The sequence below is a fragment of the Lepisosteus oculatus genome, chromosome 8 (assembly GCF_040954835.1).
Source record: "Lepisosteus oculatus isolate fLepOcu1 chromosome 8, fLepOcu1.hap2, whole genome shotgun sequence".
NCBI classification, from domain to species: Eukaryota; Metazoa; Chordata; class Actinopteri; order Semionotiformes; family Lepisosteidae; genus Lepisosteus; species Lepisosteus oculatus.
Genome location: NC_090703.1, coordinates 34854091 through 34871804, shown reverse-complemented (window position 1 = coordinate 34871804; position 17714 = coordinate 34854091). Strand labels below are relative to the sequence as shown.

Sequence of the window (17714 nt, the reverse complement as noted above, 5' to 3'; positions counted from 1 at the left end):
AGCTCTAGAACCCAGTCATTAATCCAAACCCATACAGTACATGCTGTAATTAGTCCTCTCAGTTGACTGTCCTGGTCTCCTTAATATATTCTTTCTGCCCTGTGATTCATTCTGTTTTTATTTAACTCCTCTCCCTCCATGTCAAACCTACCCTGGCTTCTCAGGTCATTACCTACCTGTCTTGCTGTGCTCTGATGGTTCGTGGGTCACAGCAACTGGCTCATTCTGGAGTTCTGGAAGGTCCTGGGTCTCCTGTAGCTCCAGAAGCTCCTCTAAACACTCAAGAATGTACAGCCGATCTGCTATGTCCCTCACACCCAGCCACTCTGAAACAGGAAGGCAGACACACAAGCTAGAACAATGGGGGTGGGGTCCAGGGACAACACAAGGTTGAAGTGGAGTGAATGTTGGTAGAGGGGAGGAGGACGAACCAGAGGAAGAAGGGGGACTTCCAGTAAGTTGCTTCCTGACCAGGGAGAAATCATACATGTTTCCTCAATGGCCATAAAAGCCACTGGCATCTGTATTCCCGGACTGGGAAAAATGCTACACTTTAAAGATACTGATATGATGCATTCAGTACCTTTAATGTCCACAGCTGTCAATTATACAAAAAGAAAAAAAACCATCATAGTTTGAGAAAATATAAATTCTTTGAACATCTTTTAGCAAAAATCATAAGCACAGATTAAGTTTCTCTTAAGTCATTAAGTATAGATTAAATTATTAAGAATTAGTGGAACTGTCACAAAGGAAAATGAAATTGGTTTTAAAAACAGAACTGGACAAAAGCAGTTAAAAATCAAATTAAAAAAAGATGTCGTGACATGATTAAATTCAGTCAGAAAATGTGGGAGCTTCAATGGCAGCTGCAAATTCATTCGACAGAAGAATTCTCTTGGTCCATAAAGACTTTTGAAAAGTACTTGTTTTTGTTGTGGTACCCTTTAAGTACTCTTAAAATGTGCTCTTCATCCTGAATTAATGACATCTTACTCAGGATTTTAAATCTAGAAAATCTACATGAAAATCCTGTCTTCCCATTCCACTGCCAAAAACACACAGGAAGCTGTGTAACAAATACAGCACAAAATGGACAGAACTTTAGGGAAATTCATTAAGATCTATGACTCGGCAAATCCTGTGGACAAATGCTAAAAAAACAAAAACAAAGGAAACTAGACACTTATCCTTATGAGAGAAGTCTTAATTTTTGTTGCCATGGAGGGATGAATTCCTGTATCATCTAAACAGTTTATTTAAACAATAAAGCATGTTCTTAATGAAAATGTGCACTTGCATAGTCAAGAGTATGAGTAATGAAATGAAATCAGTACCACAACAAGAATGAAAAATCCCCCAAAATGCCTTCCAGATGGGTTTCCTTTTTTAATTGGCAAACTTCAGCATTAAGTTTCCTGACTGCAGCAGACTGTTTATTCCATAGCAAGGATGGTCTGAGAAATTAATCTGCAGACTTAACTATGGTATTCTGCAAATCCACATGCCAAGCTTCACACAAGTTTGTTACCAAAAGGTTTTCAAGGTTTCATTCTGAAAGTTTACAACAATCATTTATATTCTATACCATGCGTATGATTGCCCTGACCTCTGTATGGCAAAGACAAGTCTTAGTTACAGTACTAGTATATACACAAGCAAAACAAGGAAAAATTACTTACTAGATCAAAATTCACAGCAGCTTCATTTGCATGCTAATGAAACAAACTGCCGTAAACATCCAATTAAAGCAATTAGAGGTACAAAAATAAAAACGGAAACATCAGACTTGCCTTTATACTATACAAAAACACATTTCAAAAGATCACATGTAAAGGGTATATTGTAAAGAAATGACACAAACTGCAAATAACTGTCATGTAGAATAGGCTCTGAAAATAAAGGAATGCACATTTGTACTGTAAGAGTACACTTTACCCAACACTTACCCTAACAAGGAGAAAGATTTAAAATATTTGAAAAAAACAGAAACAAAGGCAAATCACAGAAAAACACAGCAAAAGTCTCAAACATGATCTATTTGTCCATGAATTATATTCAAGTAGTTTTGAAAAAAATGCTACCATTATAATATAATTTTAATTACATTGGTACTATTTAAGTAACACATTTTACTACATGAGTGATTAATTTATATTCACTATTACTCTAATAATTGACTCAAAAACGTCTAGGTTAAACACTGCTACATGTTAAGTTTAGTTAAAACAAAGTTTCAGTTTAGTCTTTAGTCAATGTAGTCATCTAATCTTAGCCAATCTCAACAGAAAAAAGCAAACACTACTAAAAAATCAAGCAAACAATATCTGAAGTTCTTCTTCTTCAATAAATGTACGTAATAATCTAACAGTGTGAAAATGCCAGTGACATTTGTAAACCAGAAAAATATTTTCTTGCTGAGGAAGCTCTCCAACACACAGAACCTCTGCTGAGAAGCATAGAAAAAAACGCCAGAACTGAAAAACAGTGCCTTATTAGAGAAAGTGCTTTTCCTAGAACACTGGATAAATAGATTCACACTTACGTATTACTTTCTTCTGTGAGCACCGAAGACTACTGCAGACGTGCGTTGTTTTTAAGGCTCTGGACTAGAATGAGAATCTGAGAATTCTGAGATACAGCATTTTCCTTCAGGTGTGGCTTTCGGACAGGTGTACTGGAGAACCGCCAGATTCCCTTCACACCCTCATACCAGAGCAATATCGTAACTGATTACAAAGCCAGGTCTACAAAACAATTTCAAAACTCAAAGGTTGTTTACAAGAGGAAAACAAAAATGGTTTGCAAGAGAGAATTCTGACAAAACACAGTCTAATTCGGTTGCTGCATGTACTGTAGGTCCTCTTGTCTAAAAGCTCAGACCAAGGCAGGTTAAGATTTTAACACTGGTTTTGATTTTAAGATTGCAAAAACTAATATTAAAATACAGCACAAATGCTGAAGCTATAAGGCTCTGCATGGCTTGGCACCCCAGTACCTGCCTGAACTATTATCGCCTTACTCCCCACCTCGCAACCTTCGCTCTTCTAATTCTGGTCTCCTTACTGTCCCCCAAGCCCGTCTACATTGTATGGGTGACAGGGCCTTCTCCTGTTATGCCCCCAAGCTCTGGAACTCTCTGCCCAACGATATCAGAGAGTCACCTTCTCTAAACTCCTTCAAATCCAGACTCAAAACCTTCTACTTTAGAAGAGTCTTTACTTAACTGGTTCCATTCTTCACCCCTCTGCTTTTCCTAGTACCACCATATCCTACACAGTAATACCGCCTTTAAACAAATGAATCCTTTCATTGACTAACCTTCACGCCAGCATACCACTTTGGAACTGAAAAGCAAATGATGGGAAGAAAACAGACTTCTTTTAGCATATAAGGTTCTTCAACACTCTTTGCTTTAGAATTCAATAACTGCATTTTTTGATGATACTCAATATTTTAAACTAAGCTCAAAGTTAGTTTTTATCTAAACATTCACTATACATGTTCTTGGTTTTGGGCCCCTTGTATTCAATGTGTTTATACTCGGAATTCCACAAAATGTACACAACACATACAGAAAAGTATTGTTTTATGGGGACTCATGTTAATTGTCAGGTAGCTATTCGAATCCAGAAGTCTGTACTACTCCGTGGAATTCAACACTTGTTTAACCACAAAGCCCCAGAAAACACACTAATTTCCAAAGATAGGTCAATAAAATAAATTGTTTTGCTTACAGGAGCTCGAAAAACTGCTTGTCCAACCCTATACATTTTAAGATTTATTTCAGCATTTTGTTCTTCTCTGGAAAGTTTGACAATGATCGCAGCATATTAAGGGAACAGGATGTACAATTTAAAAATGGATTACTAAATTTAAAAACCTTGTGCTTTTCATACCTCCCAGTCAGGTCTAGGGGTGTTTACATCGACACAGTGAAATTATTTTTAAAAAAATGAAAGACCACTGTTCAATTTTTTTTAAATCATAAAAAGTAACCAAGTTATATGATGTTAATGTTTTGCATAATGTACTGTATATATATAGTCCTATGGTACTACAATATAATTTCATGGTTATTTTGGGATATCCTTTTAACATTTCAATTTGATCTTCTCACTGACTGTGTCCAATTATCTTTTTCTGTTTCATAAGGATATGAGTATATTTCCTATAAAAATAACTAAACAAGTTTAGAAACAAGTTTAGTTTTTTTAGAAAAGTAAGGAAACTGGCCTCCCTTTATGCCATGCAGAATACCTAAGTTCCCAAGAACTGGTTAACGATGCTGCAGGATAATGTTTTAAGGATTCTTTTTATTAAATAATCCTAGAATGAAAAGTGTTTTTGAATGCCTCTCTCCTATGCTTTGTCCTCTGGTCTACAGGATTCTGTTTTCAGTTTCTGGACAGATCTGGCTGTAGGGTTTTCCACTCTCTGTCCCACCTGCTCCTCTGCTCCTTACTGTAAATTATGCTACACCTTGCCCTGAGCAACAACCGGAAATCTAACCACAAACATTCCACACTCTCACATGTCACCATCCCAGAGGAGGAGCGTCTGACACACAGAAATGGGGCAGAACTCTGAAAGGAGGAGGTGACCTCAAAGAACCTTTGAGCTACACACTCTCAGCACTTACACACATCCACATGAAGATCTTCTACAGACATGCGATATTCCTTTATGTAACACATAAATAATGGAACCTTTCCAGAAAGCTCTGTTCATGTTAGTTTTTTCTTAAACTAACTACAGGACAAGATAACAATGACCATACTGTTAAGAACAAAGATGAGAAAAACAGAGGGTGTGTGTGTGTGAGTGGGGGGGGGGATTGGTGGTCTCTGAGGAGAAACAGACAAAAGAGAAAGAGAGGAGGGGGCAGAATAAGAAAGTGAGAAGTGAGAAACACATGGCAGGAACTGTAGCAGGAAATGCAACATTCCAATCTGGAAAGGCTGCCATTCTCACTGTACTGAGTAAACATTAGCCTCCTACGGTGTCCATTACATTCATTTTGTTCTGCACCCAATCGGCAGGATTATGCCAAGAAACACTGTGACTGCCTTTAAAGTTCTTTGTTTTCTGGAATTCAAAGTGATTCATCACACGATAGGTTTCATTCCAATAAATATGTTAAGAGTTAGTCTAAGGGCACTATGGAGCACTGAATTTTGAACAAAGAGGCCAAAGTATCCATGAACTATGCCAAACTAAGAAATCGCTGAATGGATAAAAATGAGGAACAGACACGGTTCTAGTTTTCATCTCGGAGAAAACATCATACACTGCTAAGCCATCAATAAAAAACTAACTAAAATAATAAGAATAGGTAAAGGTTTATTCCATGCTGAAAGGAAAAGAGGCACAATGTTTTGGCTTTGGAGCCTTCTTCAGGCTTCTTCTGACACCTACCTACTAGCTACCTACTTGAACTTCTAATTAAAGTAATATGCTACAATGAGTCCACAGTAAACAGTTTTTAATAAAAGAAAGCATAACAGTTCTCTAAACTGTATTCCTCATCTTCATAGAAATGGTCTGATATATATTCCCTCTAGGAATGTACTTCCAGTGTGGCTCTCGGTTAATAAATTGGTTAAATTATTTCATTAAATGGACAAATTTACCCCCTTTAAATATCCCTTGAATGCAATTTTAAAATCATGATGTGAAGAGCATCTTGGGGAAAAATGCTTAAAATATTTCCAGCTGAGGACGTAATTAGATCAGTTAAGTAACATAGTAACATAGATTTTCAATTGAACCCAAACCCAAACAAGACCCTGTGGCTAGAGGGCTAGAGTTTTAAGCTTCTACCTAAGAAAGAAGTGGCATGGTCCAGAAAAGCTTAAGAGCACTTTCTTGTCAAGGCAGATTTAAATTATGAAAAAAACAATCAGATACTCAACAAAACAACTGTCACTTACTTATAGAAACATTAAAACAGAGTAGACAGATTTGATGATGTTAGTACCCCTTTAAGAAGCTTCTCTATGATCCTGGGATGAAGTGGCGCCTGGCAACTCCTCTCACTTGCCATCAGCATTCTTAAGCCTTCCATAGACTCTCCAAGCATCTTTCTACATCATGACCCTCTATTATGTGGTTTTCTAACTCAATGATACAGTCCAAACAATTCTGAAACATAGCCCCCACCTCTTAATGGAAAGCATGTGCTTCTAAAATGCAATAGCACTCCATCTCTGTCATTCATTTTGTGGACTGATTTTTTTTTTTTAGAAAATGTCATTCCTCTTTAATATTTCATTTCATGGGGCACTGACACGCTTCCTTCCAGCTTTCCAATATAGATTTATGATGCAATGAAATTAACACACTGCTCAGAAAACGCCTTGCAAATTGTTTTGAGGCAGCTGGTCTGGAGAGAGAGGACAGGGAAAGCTCTTTTGTTTTTGTTTTAACGGAAATACCAAAGCTTCTCTTAACTCATACACCTGCATATGACTCTGAATTTACTATATTTCTTTCCTTCATACATACACTTCCAGTACAAGCACTTACTTTAAAAACCTCGCTTTCATAGATGGATTCTAGTTCAATTTTATATTATTGTAATATATTTTTATATTTATATTGATTTTTGTCTTTGATACCCAGCCAATTTGGAGTTATCTTTTTTGTGTCTCAGCTCTGAGCTACGAATCCTGCAATGTGTGAAAAGCACGAGTATTGGCAGACTGGCTCCTCCACGTAACCATTCATCACTTCTCACACTGCAAGCTTTACAGTGCTTTACAGGAAGCTTAACACTGATTGGGAGCACAGTGCATCCTCAACTGATGTCACTGCAAGGCAGCAGGAACCCAGGTAGCGCCTGTATCGCTGTTTCACCGAGAACTGAGAGAACCTAGGCCGAGTAATGCCGACAATGCCTGGACAGCTCTTTGCCACTTGCATGCTACCTCATGGGGAAAACAGCCTGCATCTGCTACTGATACAACCCAGGCTTGAACTTGCATTTGGGCCACAGGGCTCAACATGCACTCCGAATGAGGGCTGTTACACCCTGTATGTCCTTAAACCCCCTCTCATCTTCCCCAATCATCTATAACTGGCTTCCTAATGGAGCTTTCTTCCAACTCTCCATTCACTTGTGCCAAGTCACTCTGCTCCCAAATTAGGCACAAGAGCACTACACCACATCTGACAACTTTGCAGAACCTCCCCAAAATCCATGTGCTCAGTATGCAATTCCTGAGATCACTGCTACAGTGATTCTTCACCACATTCACTCTACAAAACTCCAAATAATTTATACTATATTCATGTCATTTAGACATACAGTAATGCATTTTAATTGCTTTCCAATCTCCTTTAACCTTGCACAGATATAACATTAATTGCATTATGCTACATTCAATAATTTAAATTTTATAATCCTTGAACAGTTCTGTAAAATTGCTATGAAAGTAAGTTTCCTTGAGCAAAGGCTTGTGAGGAATAACACTGCTGTAGCTATGATAACTTAACAATAATTTTAAGAATGCTTTTATAATGTTATAAATAAATGGAAATAAAAATTATGTAAAGAAATATTTAAAGAGATGTATAAAACAAAATATTAGAATGTTAAAAAATTAGGAGAAATTAAACAAAGTATAAACTTAGAGATACTGGAGGATTTTCACCATTAAATACTGTATCTTAGCAAAGGACATTTTGAGCTTTTAAGTTTAAGTTTCAAGTGCTATTCAGGTCAGGATTGCTACACCCAGTAACTGATCATCCCTAAATAGAAGGTAGTAGGATGATCTGCTTCCAAGACATGGAAACTAAAAGCCTCTCCTCCTAAATGTTTGTTTCATTGTCCTCAGACATTTTTACACTGTTTCCCTAATTGCCTACTTTTGGATTAACTCCAAGATCTTATACTCACATTTCAGGCCCTTAAAACAATGGCCCAACCTATAAAATCCTGTCTGTTGTGTGGTGCAGCATTCCAGTCATAAAGTGACTGAACTCTCACAGGGGCACAAGGGTGTTAATCCAAGACATTTACTGTATGAGCCTACTTGTTTTATAATAGCTGCAGCTAATATAAGTGGATCACATGAACCCTGCTACATATGCTTTGTGAACTGCAGGATACTTCAAGTATGTTCTGCAGCAATGTGTGTAACATCTGCCATAACATCCTCCAGGAATCACACTGAGCCAAGAAGTTTAAATTCAGCTAACTGATAACTATGTGGTTCAGAATCTGGTATTTATGCATATTACAGTTGCAGAAAACCAAACACCATTCCAGTTGCCTAGTCGTTTGATCCAATTCAGATTTCAATTGTTACATGCTCTGGACAAATACTAGATTCTCTTATTTTGAACAATCTGCACATTGAGATGTGGGAGTTAGAAAAAGAAACAGACTCTTCTCTTTTGCCATTCCAGTCTTTATATAGGAGTTCTCTCATTGCCAGAGCCTGAAATGGATCACTTTACTATAAAATGGCCTTAATAGTCTCCCTTGAGCTGCAGTTACAAAATTTATTATTTGTAGTTTGTAAAACACACAGTAGATAGTTTACTGGGATTTGGGGAGCTCTGTAATTTCAGCAGAGCATAAAAAGCTTAACATTACTGAGGGTCTCGTGCAATTAATCTACTGTACGTTTTGTTACACAGATCTTTTTTTCCTTTTAAAAACCTGAGTTTTTCTGGAAGACAATTTAATAGCTCTATCAGTTACAATGTTCTTCATTTTATTATATGCAGACTATACTGCAGAAGAACTGAAAGAAAAGCTCCATGACAGAAGATGTTTTATAAATCTATAACCCTTGGTAATGAAGCAGAACTCACTGAAAAACTCCTATTATCTTAACACTTTCAAGGCTGACTCAGCGACCAGGCAAAAGGCAACAAAGCAGGAGAGAGAGTTCAACAGTCAAGAGACATTCTTTCTGACTGAGTCACTGCTGCTGGACAGTTTCCTGGCGGTCACCAACTACAACTACAGCTGAACAAAGGCATTGGATTTTCTACTAGGTAGATCCTACAGAGAAAAAAAACATACAAAAGCCATGAGACAGAGAAGAAACGCTTCTAATGCATAAAGCTTGCAGCACTGTTCTCAAAATGTGTTTTCCAAATCCAAATAAAATCTAGACAATTTCCTACAATTAATGTTTACGTGAAACAAATATTTCAACTTCCATATCTGTGTCACATTTTGCAAGATTCCCATCCAAGAATGTTTACAATTCATTCCAGAGAGTGAAGAAATTAATCCCCCCTTAAACATCTATTCTTTTTTTTGTTTTATTTTGTTTATCAATGGGGAATCTGTTTGCTAAAACCATTTAGATTTCTGACTTCAATACAGATGCTTTAGTGTATGTGCAGTGTTTCATCACTCAAAGTAGTGCATGGTTTCTGTATCTAATGGAGATAACAGAATTAAAATAGAAATCTGCAAAGTCAGCTCGATTAAGCCAAACTGTAATAAAGCCACCACTTAATTACAACAAAATCCTAGAAATTTGGATTCCATTCAAAAGGCTATTCAAATTACTGCGGATTCAAGTATTATCTAAAAACCGTTCATGTTTCACAATCCTAACGTAAATGTTTTTTTCTGACTTTGTTTCGATTGATCATTTTACCAAGTAAATCGCACAGCAACAGTATCAGCAATAATAGACATAAAGTATGTTTTCCGTTACATGAATAAAGTAGTCCAGTTACACCATTTTATCAGATAACATATTTCCACCCAGTTAGCCACGATATTAAAAGGACAGTACTTTCCATAAAACGTTTCTAATAAGCTTAACCTAATTTCTGTTTTAAAAATGAAATGATTAAATGTAAAATATTTATAAAATGTTCAACAGATATTACATAATATACGTTCAATGACTTATTTTGTGAGAAGGTGCAGGACAAAGCAAAAACTTTTTTCTCACAAATGCATTTACAGGCGATTTATCTTAGTAGTCAAACTACTTACAACAACGTGCTTACACGTCAAATATTTTAACAAACTAAGGTTGAAATTTCCTCTTACTTTTGACATCACTAAAAAAACTGTTAATATGCAAAAGATCCAGAGCTGCCGAATATATCTATGAATTAAGCTTTCATTGATCAACCAACATACCACCAGATACAAGGTTGGAAAAACGACACTGCTGAAACGCATCTCTCTCCTAACACAACTATACCTGAATCAGTAAGGTCTGATAAATAGGCTCTATTAAGCGTACAGCATGGTACTAACATATGACAGTAGTTAATCATTTAACTAATCACTGAGCTCCAAGCTCCGGATATCTGTTAATCGAATTCGCTTGCGGCAAAAATGAGAAAACCCAACTTTATTAACCTTTGTCAGTTAAGCATTACATTAGGTAAAACAGAAAGATGCATTATCCCAGCAGAAAGCGTGATGGTTGCACCAAACGTACTGTACAAACATTAGCTGTTCTCATGACGCAGTCACAAAGTATTTTATAATAAACTGATAAATATTTTTCAGTTTTGACATCACGTGGCGAGTTATTATATTCCATTTTTAGGCCGTCAACGTCACCCAAAACCTGTGATTTTACTTTAGGCATGTTAAATTGCTAATAAGACTAAACTCTCATGTATATGTTTGCTGGACAGAATAAATAGAAAAAAAAAGTGCAGATCAAGACAACGTTGCCAAATACATTACTAGTCTTAGTTGCATTCTGTTAAAATGCAATTCAAATACCCATTGGTCGTATTTGGTTCAGTTACAGGTAAAATATGAAACTAAGAACAAAAATGTGAACAAAGAACAAAATGTGAGGAAGCCTTTATTCAGAAACCCATTTTGAGAAACTGAATTCACAAGCATTGCTGTGGTGTACAGTTGAAAAGTCAGGAATCTTGTCTCTCTTGTATGTCTTGCTTGCACTGAACAAATATGACTTAATTCATTTATGTTCTACTTCGGCGCTTCAGGGGAATGCATTACTTATCTATTAATTCAATAATGAAGCTCAGGAGCTCCGCCTACAAACGCGATTAAAATAAGCACAGAATTGTTTTATTTTGTGCAAGAATGCGTTTAACTGTGTATATATCCTCAACTTAATATGTAGCCACGTATTGGTCAAAGATGCCAAAATATGCCTCAATAGCAGACGCGGGAGCATCACGGCGTACAAAATGTATTCGTAGAGATGTTGGGAGATGTACTTTTGTTGGGTTTTACGTATTAACCATGCCTAACAACGCTGTCACAGAGTCACCTACAACTTTTATCACTTTACGCCGTAAACTACAAGGCAAATCTAAAGTTCAGCTTTTCAATGTTCTAAGGCATGCAGTTTAACAGTTGTTAAAAGCGGCGTACGTTTTTTAAAAATATATGTTTACCTTATTAAACTTATTTTGAATTATATTTCTGCTCCGCCAATGTATCCGAATGATGGCAAATGATACATTCCCAGCTCTTTAATTAAGTGCATCGGACATCTTCTCTTAATAATCCTCTGGTTATGGTCCTTAAAATTTTGAAATATGGCTGATCCAAGGAAAAGTCGCTACAGAACTCTTTACCCATCGGAATGTCGTATCACTTTTTCCTCTCATAAAAAGCACCCCGCATTTTTCATTTCTCACTCCACCTTCTAATTGCATTACGTTTAGAAATCTATTTCTATGTTATGAAAGGAATGCATGGAAAAAAAAATCCCCTTGTAGAAACTTAAACTAAATATTGTAAAAATCTAAACTCTGGCAAATCATCACTGCTATAGGGTGGAAGGCACAACCTCCCCCCTACCCAAACCCCCTCGTTTCCTATCCTAAAGAAATCCAAAAGTTTTGAGATGGGAAATCCCTCCTTCTAATGCTGCGATTGGAGGCTAGCCAGATGCATGGGAGATTCTGTTGGTTTCTGCAAACGTCAGTCAGGCGATAAATAAAAATGACAAAAGCCTTTTGTACCGAAGTTCGCAGATGAGCCTTAAAGCCACACTGCAGTCTCTAGACCAAGCTGGCGATCAGATATTTAATTCCTTTCACATAACTCCTGCCCCTTTCGTATAAATCGTTCTTTCCCTCACTTTATGAAGAACTCCAGAGTTCAAAGTGGCACTGGTAGTGTACTGGATACTTGAAGGCTTTATTTGAAGAAATCCACGGATCATCTTAAACTTAAACAAGAAATTCGTTCTTGATTCAAAATTATAGCTGAAGCACGCATAAAGTAATTTCACAAATAAATCTGTATCTGTAAGTTTTCACTGCAAGACAATTTCCTGCGTTTTTGAGCTTTAAGAAATTATAAGAACGTGAAGGACATGAATATAAATATTTTCTTTCTTTTCTACTGTAAGCTTACTGTGCTACATTAATAAAAGTCTGCTATGTATAAGTTTCTAACAGGATTTGTCGCCATTAAAACTCTAGCTACCAACTTTATAGGAGTTAGAGTAAAAGCGTGACTTGTAATTGTGAGCCAAGTTTCTGAAATCAAGATTGTTAATTTTCCAAGTCGGGACTGTATAACAATAGTGCAACAGGCAGTCTTCCAGTTTCTTGCATTCCTCCTGGTGAAGCCCAGTGAGAAGTTTAGCTTAAAGCAAGTCCCGTATAAACATTTGAGAAATCCTTTTTTCGGTTCCAAAAATTAGACATACTCCCAATCTAGGTTATTGTTCCTATGAGTGCAGAAGTGTAAGGAAGAGGACAATTAGTGCAAGAGCACACAGTTCTAAAGGAATCAATGCTTTTTCGCTCAAGTGTTTAGGCTTAAGTAAGGTAGTAGTAGTGTAGTGTACTCCAGATCCATCAATTATTTGCAATACATCTTTGAACTCAGGTTCTCTTTTTTAAAGCTTGTATAAATGATCTAGAATTGTTCTACAGTATATTTTCTTATAAACAGTCAAACCATGAGGCAGCATTCTTCTCTCTGACTCACTGTTCTTCCACAAAGCTATTCTTTATTGCAAAGGTATTCATTCTCTCACTTCTTCAAGTCAGCCTTTCATTAAATCCTATAATAGCATTTAAAGGGCCAGTTGGTGCATCAGCCTTGCTATAGAAAAGGACTGCAAAATGTAATGAGTCAGAGTAGAGATTAAAATGTGCCCAACCCAATTGTATGGGAACTTGTACATCTATACATATCCACATTCCTTAATTACTGAGGTAATTACTTGGTCTTTGCATTAGGTTTTATTTAGATGACATAATACTGCTCTGTTGCTTTTCCAAACACTGCTTTTGTGGGATACTTTTAACAGTGTTCTTCACTGACACATCTTCAGTGCTTGAGATGCAATTCCACATTTTTTTAAAACCACTCAAGCAATGAAACAAACAATTTTAATTGTCCTTCATTGATTTTTGTTCCACTTTAATTATGTCAGAGTTTTCATTTAACTTGTGAAAAATATCTTTGGTGGATGAGTGGTCTACTTACTCATTTTAATATTTATTTACAAAGTGAAATTGCTGCCCAACAAACCTCTTTATAAGGGTTGTAAATCACTTGTTTGCATCAACAGGTAGGCAGCCATGTCATATTTCTTTTGGAGAGTACTATGTTTAGTTTCAAGACATCCATGAATGACTATGAAGCATTCCTCAGTGTGTCTGGAGATACCATATCCAAGTACTTAGACTAAGGACAGGTTAATATCTGACTCAGTGATACAGTATGTCTTCACTTTTATAAGAACAAGATGTGTGATATGGAAAAGAATAGGTAGTGCCAGCACCATGGTCATATTTTTCTTGCCAAAATAGCACTCCATCAGGTATTATACCAGGTATTATTAACATAATTAATTACATTTACACTCATTTATACTGCAAGAGCATTTTATTGGAGAAATGTAAGTTTCTTGCTCAAGGGTAAAACAGTATCCCAACCCACAACCTTCCAAGTTTCAAATCTAATCAATTCAAATCAAGTTTCAAAACCAGTACTCCACACTATATTTCCTCTTATATTTAAAAACACACTCTATGGATGTGATTACTACTTAATTTCTAAAATGTAGCTGCATCTAAATCTCAAGGTCTTGTGATTTTGATATAGAATGACAGATATCAAAAGTGGCTTTATTTTTCCCATTATTAAAAGAGTCACTTCTAAAAGCATAAGACATCTCAGACAGAGAGAAGGAAACCTGGGGGGGATCATAGAACACTTTATCTCACCTAAAATGGAGTCACTGATGTCTAAAAGTTCCAACCCAGAAACTGCATTTTCTAGAAAAAGACACAAAATATTAAAAACAAACATCAGTATAGCCAGCAACAAAAATGACAGGATAAAATCTGAGTGATAAATTTCAATAATTAGACTTAAGTACAATTCAATGCTATTAAAGGATGAGTGAAAATATCGTTTAAGAGTGCCCTCTAGTGACACAAACCCGGCATGAAACTCTTGATCACATTGACTGGGAATGAGAAAACGGGGTTGCCGTTACAGATGCCTCAAGAATGAGTTCCCAGATTCTTCTGGCTGTAGTGTGCCTTTTCAGACTTTCACTTAGACTTGAAAATCCACAGAATGTGAATTACGACAGTGTAGACAGCCTATGGTGTAAGATATTATTTGCTACACTTTTTATCCGAGGTGACATGCTTCCAAACATGTAATTCTGGGTTGTTTATGAATGTACCTTAGGTCTCAGACCTTTGTTTGGGATGTTGAGCTGTGTGACAAGGAACCCTAAAATATGAAATTAAAAAATATCTGGCTAACATTAACTCAATAATAGGTTTTCATCATCTACGCTCCAGTGCCAAGAATCCCTTCAGATTCTTTCACATATTGAAACCTTAGATGTTACTACACCTTGATCTAAGTCCTAATTATGAACATAATCTGATGAAACAAATGACACAAAACATGATATCCTATTAACATTTATCTTCAAACAATGCAACATTCAATAGCCATGTGTGACAAAGAATGTGAACCTTTATATTCAGTGAACTGGTAGCACAGCCTTGAGCAGCAATGACAGGAGCTCAACATTTCCTGTAACAGCTGATCAGTCTGTCACATTTGTAGTGAGGAATTGTGGATCACCGTCTTGCTGCAAGACTTACATTTGGCTCAACTTCAGATCACAGATTGATGGCCTGATGTTCTGTTCTAGACTCTTCTGATACAATGCAGAATTCATGGTTGTGTTGGTCATCCAGATCCTGAGGCAGCAAAGCAACCCAAAACCATCAAGCTCCCACCAACATGGTTGACAGGTGGGATGAGGTTCTGTTTTTAAAAGCAGTGTTTGATTTATGCCAAACATAATGTTCCTAATTGAGGCCAAAGAGTTCTATCTACCGTGCCTGTCAAGAGAACATTTATCCAGCAGCTTTGTGGATAATCTATGTGCTCTTTGGCAAACTTTAAACAGGCAGCAATGTTACTTTTGGAGAACATTTTTCTCCTTGCTATCCTTCCATGAATACCATTCAAACCAAAGTTGTCTGATAGTTATGAATAGTCACATTAGTGAAGGCAAGAGTGGCATGCAGTTCTTTGGATGTTATGCTAGGGTTCTTCCTCGATGATTCTCCAGTTTATTCTTGGAGAGACACTGGTAGCACAACATCTCCTGGGTAGAGTGACTGTGGTTTTTAACTTTCTTCATTTGTATACTGTCTGAGAGTGAATTGGTGGAGCCCCAAATACTTAGAATTGGTTTTGTTAGTCTTTCCGGTCTGAAGAACATCGATGGCTATTTTTCTGAGGTTCTCTGAGAAATTCTTAGACATGTGGCATGACTTATTTCAAACACATGCATGGTGAAGGCCAAACTCACACCATTTCTGATCTTTATATAGGTTGGGGCCTTACAAACTCAGCCCCCAAGGTCTACCTAATTATTTTAACACCTGATTCTAATTATTACCTTAATTAAGCTAATTAAACTAGGGGTTCACTAACTTTTCCCCAATATCAAATTTTACTCATTGTTCAATTCAAACATCATTTTGTTTTAAGAGACAAGAAATATGTTACTATAATCATTACTGGATACTTGCGGAAAGAGTGTTTTTTATTTAAGAAGGCCATCAGGGTAAGACTATGAAAATACCATTTTTCTTTGAGATTTGATACACTGATTCACTATGTTTTTCTCGACCCTGTATCTGTTGACATTACAGATGAAATCTTGAAGTCTAGTTTGATTTCTCACCTTTAATAAATTACGAGCTGCATACAACTGTAACTACCGCTTCCTTAAGTTAGACAAAATATATTTGTTATTGGATTGGGCAAAATCGTAATAAAACAGAACACATTCTAATAAGTAGTTGAAACATGGATGTACAGAAAATGTATGGACATTCAAATAAATGGGGTCTACTTTAAATTTATACATAATTATGGAGATGATAAAATTTCTTGATGGTTTTTAAGTGAAATAATTTATGTTCATGTTATTAAAACACTAATATATATTTCTTATATTTTAATAAAAGAATTAAACACTAATTGAAAAACTGTTGAACACTCCTTGACAATGTAGATGAGAAGCAATCCATTTTGGACTCTGGTAATCCTGGGGCAAAAGTGCACATCATACCTAAAAAGCTCAGAGCATGTTCAGGGAATCCAATATGATTGATCCAGTTAGCCACATTCTCTGGACTCCATTCTTCCACAACACTCATTGTGTTTTCTTTGACTGTCTCCAGCCCTATCCCCTTCTGTGGCCTGAGGAATAATAATAAAATAATAATCATCATCATCTTTTTTCACTGACTCTTTCCATCAAGTGTTTACAACATAACCATGAGCTTTTGAATGGTCGATCCAACGATACTATGACTGTATCAATCATCCATTTAAATTAAAAGGTTATTGTCTTGACTTGGATTTTTATCCAAGTTAACCGTTGAATTGGTTTAGAAACGGGCGATTCTATATGTTGATGCATTCCTAAACAGTTGTAAATTGTTAATAGACTGAATATTACCCATTACCAGTAAAATATTTCAAATTTGGAATGCCCCATATGTTGGAGAGATCCAAATATATAAAAAATAAGCCACATTTACTTTATCCAGGAAGTGGTACAAAGAAAGCATTTTGTGTAAGTTCCAAAAATATGTTGCAATATAAAAAAGCACTTTTAAATTTCACGGGAAAACTACAATATGATATACACGGCGTACATAGGTTTTGTAATACATTTGCCTTTACAGAAAATCCTTTATATTGAAGTAGACGTATAAGAATCACATTCATTCTTGTGTTTAAACCCCGATGCTGCTTTTTGAAAGAAGGCTGTATTTTAAAATAGGGCGTTTAAAACAGGAAAACACCTGAGACCATTTTGTTGGCTTTGTACATAAGCCACGTACAGTACTGCCAGGCGTACCCGGCAAACTCCATTGCAGATTGCAACGTCCGTGAGTCCGAAGAGCCGGGCCGTGACCCAGGTACGCTTGTTTTTCAAGAAGCAAATCCGTCCAGCTAATACTCTTTTGTATATTAGACGACACAAACGACGAACATGGAATAATTTGCATAAACTCACCTCGCTTCTAGTTCATCTAGATCATGTCCAGATTTAGCTTTACAGCTCTAAAAAGACAATGTAATTTCCCACAGAAACGTTCACCTGGGCAGGTAAAAGGGCGGAGTCAGAGCAAAGCTGGTCAGGAGCATTGTTGGTATTGTAGTCAATGTGTGGTTTACAGAGCTTTCCTGATCATACTATCTGAACGTA

At 36.5% G+C, this 17714-nt stretch overlaps 1 protein-coding gene across 4 annotated transcripts in view; it reads right to left on the bottom strand.

Moving 5' to 3' along the window:
- Nucleotides 1-17614, bottom strand: part of amot (angiomotin) — a 45603-nt gene extending 27989 nt beyond the window's left edge. Inside the window, exons 1-4 of one of the 4 annotated variants that reach the window (XM_069193424.1) lie at nt 17523-17614; nt 16566-16696; nt 14176-14226; nt 177-326 (exon numbers count right to left, since the gene is read on the bottom strand). In XM_069193424.1, coding sequence (XP_069049525.1) covers nt 177-326; nt 14176-14226; nt 16566-16653 — 289 coding nt within the window. In that variant the 5' untranslated portion in view covers nt 16654-16696; nt 17523-17614. Of the gene's footprint in view, nt 1-176; nt 327-431; nt 582-2545; nt 2790-11376; nt 11794-14175; nt 14227-16565; nt 16697-17522 lie in introns of those variants that run through there. The other 3 variants (XM_006632626.3, XM_015351132.2, XM_015351131.2) reach the window with 3 other exon arrangements.
- Nucleotides 17615-17714: the final 100 nt, after the last annotated feature.